General features: G+C 49.2%; 1 protein-coding gene across 2 annotated transcripts; it reads left to right on the top strand.

Annotated features, from left to right (window-relative positions):
* Positions 1-909: 909 nt before the first annotated feature.
* On the top strand, positions 910-6,126 carry LOC142498925 (cathepsin K-like). Of its 2 annotated transcripts, XM_075607579.1 has the most exons (7): positions 910-1,041; positions 1,371-1,493; positions 2,062-2,211; positions 2,766-2,984; positions 4,723-4,888; positions 5,275-5,380; positions 5,882-6,126. In XM_075607579.1, the coding sequence occupies exons 1-7, from the start codon at positions 913-915 to the stop codon at positions 5,979-5,981; spliced, it is 993 nt and encodes a 330-aa protein (XP_075463694.1). In that variant the 5' UTR covers positions 910-912; the 3' UTR covers positions 5,982-6,126. The 2 variants fall into 2 exon arrangements, with proteins under 2 accessions (XP_075463694.1, XP_075463695.1); XM_075607580.1 differs by lacking the exons at positions 910-1,041; positions 1,371-1,493; positions 2,062-2,211 and adding an exon at positions 2,235-2,573.
* The last annotated feature ends 4,371 nt before the right edge of the window (positions 6,127-10,497 follow it).

Genomic DNA, 10,497 nt, shown 5'->3' on the forward strand with positions numbered 1-10,497 from the left:
CCAGTTACTGGGGAACATTACCGGTATACCCAAACACTGTGAATCTCTCACCAGTTACTGGGGAACATTACCAGTATACCCAAACACTTTGCATCTCTCACCAGTTACTGGGGAACATTACCAGTATACCCAAACACTTTGCATCTCTCACCAGTTACTGGGGAACATTACCAGTATACCCAAACACTCTACATCTCTCACCAGTAACTGGGGAACATTACCAGTATACCCAAACACTTTGCATCTCTCACCAGTAACTGGGGAACATTACCAGTATACCCAAACACTTTGCATCTCTCACCAGTAACTGAGGAACATTACCAGTATACCCAAACACAATGCATATCATGAGATGTCAATCTGCTCCTGTACCACTCACATGGAGGCCAAGATGTCGAAAAGAGTTCAGGAGTAAAAATTATTTAGGGATGTCACTGCTAAAAGAATTGAGAACCACTGTTGTATAAAGCATGGGTGCTCAACTCCAGTCCTCAATTCCCCCCTCCCCTCAACAGGTGAGATCTTCAGGATATCCCAGCTTCAGCACAGGTGGCTCAATCAGAGGCTCAGTTGAAGACTGAGTCTCTGATTGAGTCAACTGTACTGGAGCAGCGACTGATTGAGCTACCTGTGCTGAAGCAGCGACTGATTGAGCCACCTGTGCTGAAGCAGCGATATCTTGGAAAACTGACCCGTTGAGTGGGCTTGAGGACTGGAGTTGAGCGCCCCTGGTATAAAGGACCGGTTAGGAAAGGGGTTAGGAGTGAGATATGGCACGATATGTGGAAGAGGTTATCTGTGTGACGTGTGGATGCAATTGAGCATTCCCTTTCCTCTATAAAGGGTTTTAATACCTACCATAGTGTGGCTGCAATGAAATGGTACTTCTGCTTTCTCTTCCTGCAGTATATAATGCTGCTGTGTCTCTGTCTCTTGGCCCTCGGGCTGCCCTTGGTGAGGTCCGGTCTGTATCAGGATGAGACCTTGGATTCTGCGTGGGAGCTGTGGAAGAAAGCCCATCTCAAGCAGTATAACAGCCAGGTAAACGTTGTTCTTCAAATCCCCACTGCCCGGGATGGAACAGCATGGCACATTGAATCAGATAAAGCCTTGAATTCCAGTTTAAAGGTGTCACTGAATTTTCTTTGGACGAAGATCTAGTAAACAGTGAGGGTGAGATAGGCAAGGGATTCTGGGGAAGAAACGGCCTCTCTGGTACAGTGGTAATTCACTTGGTACCTATGCCTCTCATGCATCCTAGGACGAGAGGATGGATAGCCTGCCTTGTAAGTAAGGCTCTGCAATGCTTGGCCTCTCCCGCTGCGGCTCCGCAGGGATAACTGTGCTGTGTACTTCTCCCCTCCGCACAGCTGGACGAGCTCCTGAGGCGTCACATCTGGGAGAAGAACCTGAAGTTGATCACATCCCACAACCTGGAGTTCTCCCGGGGGCAGCACTCGTATGAACTGGCCATGAACCACCTGGGAGACATGGTGAGTTACCAATGATTAGCCCACTTAATGTTTATGAATGATGTCTATATCTTGATAGCACCTTCTAAGAAATATACTTACCGGTACATGGGATTCTCCTGTAGCAGAAAGCATATGGGAACAAATCATCTTGTACATGGGGGGTCCTATTAAAGTGCATGGAGGGAAATCATTTAGCAAGACAGAGCTAATATGTTGTAAGCACAAGTATTAACCCCTCTGCTTCCAGAAGGACTGCACAGCAGTATAACACACGCACCAAGATTTTGCTAGAGTCTCTGGCAGTGAAGGGGTAGTTAACTTTCCTAACCCGGATGCCAACAGCTGATGCTCTTCAACCCATTTTACAAGTGTAATAACACACACTAGGGCACATACAGGCACAGCGATGTGCACACACGAGGGCATTGTGCACACAGTCTAAATGCAGACGTACTGATATATACAATAATATTCCCAGGTTTGCACGCAGATACACACAGACCTACACATGCTCATGCACTGTTGTCTATTGCTGCAAACCTTGGCGGCTGTGCTTGCATCGGTGCTAATCCCTTCCTATTCACAGACCAGTGAAGAAGTTGTTGAAAAGATGACAGGGTTAAAGGTCCCCCCTCATCGCCAGCCCAACAACACCTACATTCCTGATTGGACGGCCCGGATTCCAGATTATATCGACTACAGGAAAAAAGGCTATGTCACTCCAGTCCAAAACCAGGTAAAGATTAAAGAAAGGTCACAAAAATGCTTGGAATCCCCTGTTTCTTTTATTCTTGGTTCATCTTGTGCCTAACAGCAGTAGGAATGGAGAGAGGTAGACACTTTGCCAAACACGGGGGAGCTAGAGATTTAATTTTTCCCTTACACATTCATTTTTCCTGGAAAACGTTACAAACTGCAGTTCCAGCATCTTTGTAATTGGCAAGTATCTCGAAAACAAGAGTCTGTGACATCACAAGGGGGAAGAAATGAAAATGGCAGTGGGCCGAAAATATCTCAAGAAGAAATGACCATTGCTGGACTAAGATGGTAGTTGACTGGATTCCAAGAGACAGCAAAAGACCAAGACAACAACCAAAAGTAAGATGGGAGGATGAAATTAGAAAATGTGTCGTGGAGAAGAGGCTTCCAACCGCGGTACCTTGGGGGCCTTCATCCAGTCGTGTGTGTCTATATGCACACTTGTAGTAGGCTTAATTTCTGGGGTGATACTATGCTGGGACATATTGTAATTATACTGCACCAACACTGCCATTAAATGATTATTTGCAGGGTTACTGTGGCTCGTGCTGGGCTTTCAGTTCAGTAGGTGCCTTGGAAGGGCAGCTCATGAAGAAAACGGGGACACTGGTGTCCCTCAGCCCACAGAACCTGGTGGATTGCGACACGGATAACTACGGATGCGATGGAGGGTACATGACCAACGCATTCGGTTATGTGAGGGACAACGGGGGGATAGACTCGGATGTGGCTTATCCTTATATCGGACAGGTGAGTCAGAGCCTTGTGTACAGGGAGATGTAACGTCAACCTCTGGAGAGGAAGGTGACCTGGGAGTCGTTATTGCATTAGGTGACCTAAACCCTGGAGAGTAATGTGACTAAGCAATGGGGACAGCCAGCAGGGTGTGGGGTATATCGGGAGAGGTATTAGCAGCAGGAACAGAGAGGGAGTGATGCCACTGTATAGATCAGGAGTGGACAACTCCAGTCCTCAAGAGCCAGGAACTGGTTAGGTTTTCAGGATATCCCTGCTTCAGCACAGGTCTTCGACTGAGCAACTAATTGAGCCAACCTGTTGGTGGCCCTTGTGGAGTGGAGTTGGCCACCCATGGTATAGATCAGCAGTGTGCAAAGTGGGGGGCGTGAGACTCGCAGCGGGGAGCGCGGGGTTTACAGAGGCCCCGCGCGCGCTTCCTGAAAGCATTTAAATGAATGTCCGGGGGAGCTGCAGGGCCTCTGTAAACCTTACTTACCTTGATTCAGACGCTCCTGGTGACGTGTCGCCATGGCAACGCGGCGTCAAATTACGCTGCGTGGTCATGTGACATCACATTGCCATGACAACATGACGCCAGGACATCTGAATGAAGGTAAGGGGGGGAAGGGCGCGAGGAGAGGGGGACAGACAGCAGGGGGGCGCAGGGAAAAAAGATTGCGCTCCCCTGGTATAGATCATTGGTAAATAACCGTACCTAGAGAACCGTGCTGGTATTTGGAGACCCAGATCTCCATGAAGAACATCAATAAATTAGAGCATGGGCCAAGAAGGGCTACTAAATTGGTCTCTTGTCTGCAGCATAAAACTTACCAAGAAAGACTGACGGACCTTGATATGTACAGCTTGGAGGAGTGAAGGTAGAGGCGGATAGGATCAACTTTCGCATATATAAAGATGTGCAGTAAGGAAGCAGCTCATCAGAAAAGGCCATGCTCGGAGCTGGGGGCAGGAGGCTTTTAGGCACGTTCTATAGGGGCGGGCGCATGCTACGCCGTGCGCGCGCGCGGAATTGTAGTTGCCTGACGTCAGTCAGCCTTTCTATAGAAGGGCCGCGCGCGCGCACGGCAGGGAGAGGGGAGCCGACAGACGGCGGCGAAGATGAAGAAATTAATCTTTTCGCGCCGCTACCGGCTGTGTGTGTGTGTGTGTGTGTGTGTGTGTGTGTGTGTGTGTGTGTGTGTGTGTGTCAATGATTGCGGAACAAAAAAACAAAATATTTATTAAACTTTTATTTTCTTTAAAAAATCTTGCTTAGGTCTTCCTTTCACTCACACAACCCATGCACACACATATACACACATCCACACACATATATACGCATATACACACACATATATACGCATATACACACACATATATACGCATATACACACACATATACACGCATATACACACACAACCCACACATACACAGCTCCCTGCTCTATAAACATGAAAGCATGCGGCACGTGCACGCGCGTTCGCATAGGCACCCGCGGCCGCATGCTGTATATAACAGCCCTCAGAGGATATATTTCTCTCTTCTTCTGATTCTTCTTGGCTTCCCTACACATCCTACTCCATCTCCGTCTCCATCTCTTTACTAAATGCAACCGCCCCAAAAACCGGTACAATGTAATGTGTTACCAAATTCTGTGCCATCTAGCTTTATTCGGGACAGTGCTACATACATGAAAATGCACGTCCATGCCCCATGCACAACATCTGTGTGTTATTATTTACTTGGCAGGATGAAGGCTGCATCTATAACCCAAGGGATAAAGCTGCCAGCTGCACGGGTTACAAAGAGATCCCGAGAGGAAGTGAGAAGGCATTGAAAAGGGCAGTGGCACAGGCGGGTCCAGTGTCCGTCAGCATCGATGCCAGTCTGCCCTCTTTCCATTTCTACAATAAAGGTGAGAGGCATTTTCCTTCCTGGCATCACCAACCCCTTCACAACCAGAGGGGCAGGCAACGTCTGCGGCAGAGATTGGCTTTTCTTTATACACTCTCCTATATGTTGCAAGAAAACATGGTGGCCCATGGATATACATGCATTGGGCTGATGGAGTAGCTTAGTGGTAGAAAGAATGTCCTTGGGCAAGTCACTGTATCTTCTTGTACCTCGGATGCCAATATTTGATTGTGCGCTCTTCTGTGCCAGGGACTCGTGTCTGCCAAATTCTATGCACAGCGCTATATACTAAATAAATATGTGAATACAATGTAGCATGGGTTGAATAAGGGAAAAGAGGAGAGAGTTGTTGGGTGTTTATGCCCAGATTCTGTATCGGTTTCCCAGGGGTGTATTACGATGGAAGCTGTGACCCGGAAGGTATAAATCACGCTGTCCTGGTGGTCGGATACGGAAATGTGAAGGGGACAAAGCACTGGATCACCAAGAACAGGTAGCGGGGAGAATTCAATCTTACCGAGCGCTGTACTCCAGGGGCGGCCAACGCCAGTGCTCAAGAGCTACCAGCAGGTCAGGTATTCAGGATATCCCTGCTTCAGCACAGGTGGCTCAATCAGTGGCTTAGTCGAAGAGCCACCTGTGCTGAAGCAGGAATATCCTGAATGTCTGACCTGCTGGTAGCTCTTGAGGTATGGAGTTGGCCTCCCCTGCTCTAATGCTACGTTAAAACATCATTACCTCACTCAGTGTTTTATACAGCGCTGTACAGGGCTGGAAAGTGAGATTTGCTTGGAGAAAATGTGAGATATTGTCTCCAATTGGCTGCTTTCCATATGATGCATTTAAATGACAGTTTTTAGACTTCTATTCATATACTGTAGTCATGTCGACGCGTTTTCAGTTTGCTGGTCGTTAACGGTCTTTGGTTGATGTATATATACCTGCCACAAATCTCAGGCGAGGCCCATTCACACGGTTATGTATTTGTTTGTAGCTGGGGAGAGCAGTGGGGTAACAAAGGCTACATCCTTATGGCGAGGAACAAGAACAATGCCTGTGGGATCGCAAACTTAGCCAGCTTCCCAGTGATGTGAACAACCCCGCCAGGAACAAGACAGACGTACATTTCACCTGCTGTAAACTACAATGGTGTTTAAATAAACCTCTCACTGCGTCACTGTCCTTATACCTCTCACCCCCTCCTCCTCACTGCGTCACTGTCCTTATACCTCTCACCCCCTCCTCCTCACTGCGTCACTGTCCTTATACCTCTCACCCCCTCCTCCTCACTGCATCACTGTCCTTATACCTCTCACCCGCTCCTCACTGCGTCACTGTCCTTACACCTCTCACCCCCTCCTCCTCACTGCATCACTGTCCTTATACCTCTCACCCCCTCCTCCTCACTGCGTCACTGTCCTTATACCTCTCACCCCCTCCTCACTGCATCACTGTCCTTATACCTCTCACCCCCTCCTCCTGCATCACTGTCTTTACACCTCTCACCCCCTCCTCCTCACTGCGTCACTGTCCTTATACCTCTCACCCCCTCCTCCTCACTGTGTCACTGTCCTTATACCTCTCACCTCCTCCTCACTGCATCACTGTCCTTATACCTCTCACCTCCTCCTCACTGCATCACTGTCCTTATACCTCTCCCCCCTCCTCACTGCGTCACTGTCCTTATAACTCTCACCCCCTCCTCCTCACTGCGTCACTGTCCTTATACCTCTCCCCCCCTCCTACTCACTGCATCACTGCCTTATACCTCTCCCCCCCTCCTCCTCACTGCGTCACTGTCCTTATACCTCTCACCTCCTCCTCACTGCGTCACTGTCCTTATACCTCTCACCCCCTCCTCCTCACTGCATCACTGTCCTTATACCTCTCACCCCCTCCTCCTCACTGCATCACTGTCCTTATACCTCTCACCCCCTCCTCCTCACTGCGTCACTGTCCTTATACCTCTCACCTCCTCCTCACTGCGTCACTGTCCTTATACCTCTCACCTCCTCCTCACTGCGTCACTGTCCTTATACCTCTCACCACCTCCTCCTCACTGCGTCACTGTCCTTATACCTCTCACCCCCTCCTCCTCACTGCGTCACTGTCCTTATACCTCTCACCTCCTCCTCACTGCGTCACTGTCCTTACACCTCTCACCCCTCCTCACTGCGTCACTGCGTCACTGTCCTTATACCTCTCACCCCCTCCTCACTGCATCACTGTCCTTATACCTCTCACCCCCTCCTCCTGCATCACTGTCTTTACACCTCTCACCCCCTCCTCCTCACTGCGTCACTGTCCTTATACCTCTCACCCGCTCCTCACTGCATCACTGTCCTTATACCTCTCACCTCCTCCTCACTGCATCACTGTCCTTATACCTCTCACCTCCTCCTCACTGCATCACTGTCCTTATACCTCTCACCCCCTCCTCCTCACTGCATCACTGTCCTTATACCTCTCACCCCTCCTCACTGCGTCACTGTCCTTATACCTCTCACCCCCTCCTCCTCACTGCATCACTGTCCTTATACCTCTCACCTCCTCCTCACTGCATCACTGTCCTTATACCTCTCACCTCCTCCTCACTGCATCACTATCCTTATACCTCTCACCCCTCCTCACTGCATCACTGTCCTTATACCTCTCACCCCCTCCTCACTGCGTCACTGTCCTTATACCTCTCACCCCCTCCTCACTGCGTCACTGTCCTTATACCTCTCACCCCCTCCTCACTGCGTCACTGTCCTTATACCACTCACCTCCTCCTCACTGCGTCACTGTCCTTATACCTCTCACCTCCTCCTCACTGCGTCACTGTCCTTATACCTCACCCCCTCCTCACTGTGTCACTGTCCTTATACCTCTCACCTCCTCCTCACTGCGTCACTGTCCTTATACCTCTCACCCCCTCCTCACTGCATCACTGTCCTTATACCTCTCACCCCCTCCTCCTCACTGCATCACTGTCCTTATACCTCTCACCTCCTCCTCACTGCGTCACTGTCCTTATACCTCTCACCCCCTCCTCACTGTGTCACTGTCCTTATACCTCTCACCTCCTCCTCCTCCTCACTGCGTCACTGTCCTTATACCTCTCACCTCCTCCTCACTGCGTCACTGTTCTTACACCTCTCACCCCCTCCTCCTCACTGCATCACTGTCCTTATACCTCTCACCCCCTCCTCACTGCGTCACTGTCCTTATACCTCTCACCTCCTCCTCACTGCGTCACTGTCCTTATACCTCTCACCCCCTCCTCACTGCATCACTGTCCTTATACCTCTCACCCCCTCCTCCTCACTGCATCACTGTCCTTATACCTCTCACCCCCTCCTCACTGCGTCACTGTCCTTATACCTCTCACCTCCTCCTCACTGCGTCACTGTCCTTATACCTCTCACCCCCTCCTCACTGCGTCACTGTTCTTACACCTCTCACCCCCTCCTCCTCACTGCATCACTGTCCTTATACCTCTCACCCCCTCCTCACTGCGTCACTGTCCTTATACCTCTCACCTCCTCCTCACTGCGTCACTGTCCTTATACCTCTCACCCCCTCCTCACTGCGTCACTGTCCTTATACCTCTCACCTCCTCCTCACTGCGTCACTGTCCTTATACCTCTCACCTCCTCCTCACTGCGTCACTGTCCTTTCACAATGAAGGATGTGATCAGGTTGGACAAAATGGCACAATAGGGGAGCTTTCTGTGGGATTTTAAGACTTTGATGAACATGTTATGGATTACAAGCGTGGATCTTCAGCTTGGGAGCATTGAGCATCGCAGAAATGTATGAGAACAGAACATAAAATGCTAAATCCTTGTGCGGCTGACTGTACAGTGTATACTACAAACCCATTTTCCAACAATGTAAGACAAATATATGATCTGTAGCCTTTTCACAGATGAATGAATACACTATAAGAAATACATAGGGTAGCAGGGTATGCTGCTCTTATCTGATGGGTGTAAAGTGTTTATTTTGTTGAATCTGCTGCGTTCTTGAAGCGTTAGACTGAATGCAATGTGGTTTTTTTCTTCACATTTTTCAGTCATTTTAACGCTTATCCAAAAAAATGCGCCGCGTCAGAATGTGACGCTGAACTTAAATGTGTTTACTTAGAAGCGGATTGCAGACTGTAGCTGATGTATTGAAATGCATTGTGAGTTTATATAAGTGTACGTATTTGATTGAAAACTGCTCCTGTTCAGTCTGTAACACGCCTGCCTGCACTAAACACGCTTGAATGCATTAAACACGCCTGGCGCTTCTGAGGTTAATTATTGTGAGACCTTCTTTGTCCTTTCGATGTTATGGACAAGTGACCTCTTCCTATTCCTAACTCTGCTGCCAGCAGATCTCACACTGGTGCAATATATATAACGTTGTACACGTGTGTGTGTGTGTGTGTGTGTGTGTGTGTGTGTGTGTGTGTGTGTGTGTACGTGTGTGTGTGTGTGTGTGTGTGTGTGTGTGTGTACGTGTGTGTGTGTGTGTATCTGTGTACATGACTGAGTGTGCAAATCTGTGAATGTGAATGAATTGTCTATATCAGGGTGGAGATTGTCTTTATGGGTCACTGTCAAGGTCAGACCAGTCCATGGGGGCCTGCCAGCTCTGCGGGCTCGCTTGGCAGATATGCCAGGGCCACTAATGGGTTTGTTCCGGGCCCAGCCGAGAAATGGTCCCCCCCCCCCCCCTCCTTATAGTCGGAGTCCCCAGTTAGCCCTAGAATGCCTCAGCCTGATACTGGTCAGGCGTGTATCAGTGTGTTAGTGGATGTGGGCAGTGGTTACACTTCTGAATGAAGACACATTTCTGCTTAACCACACTGCCCTCAAGTCACTATTACAGAGCTGGCACCTTTGGTGAGTGTGTATAGAAGGAGTTAAGGAAGCACATATTATACTGAAATCTATTCATCACTCGGTGCAATGCTCACACCTCTGGCAGGGAAACGGTTAACTGGGGGCGCCTGTGTGCATCGCAGTTTCAGCTTTACTCCGCCCGGGCTGCGTTAACGTTCTGCGGGGGATGTAAGGTATGGGAGCACGCTGCTTACGACGCAGGCTGGAGCTGAGGATGCGCAGAACGACCTGTGCGTTGAGAGGTACTGTACACCCCTCTGTGGACTAATCTGCGTACGGTTCTGATGCTTTATACATTCAAACGAGTGATATCCTTCTGTTAGTGAAGTTGGAATAAAACCTGGTTCTCTGCAGGTTGTGCATTTCCATCACACAGACATCGGCCCACGTATAGGCCTGTGTCTGCTAAGTTGTGCTATTCCATAAAACACTTAATGGCCCATTTAAGTGAATGGGTTCTATGGTGGCTTACAGCAGCAGTGCTCAACTCCAGTCCTCACACCCCTTCAACAGATCAGGTTTTCCGGATATCCCTGCTTCAGTCCCAGCTTCAGCACAGGTGGCTCAATCGGACGCTCAGTCTTACACTGAACCTCTGATTGACCCACTTGTGCTGACGCTGGGATATCCTGAAAATCTGACCTGTTGGTGGGGGGATTTAGGACTGGGGTTGAGCCCCCCTGTCTTATAGAATAGCACCGATTAGTAAATGCGGACAATAATTATTAATAGT

The sequence above is a fragment of the Ascaphus truei genome, chromosome 7 (assembly GCF_040206685.1).
Source record: "Ascaphus truei isolate aAscTru1 chromosome 7, aAscTru1.hap1, whole genome shotgun sequence".
Taxonomy (NCBI): domain Eukaryota; kingdom Metazoa; phylum Chordata; class Amphibia; order Anura; family Ascaphidae; genus Ascaphus; species Ascaphus truei.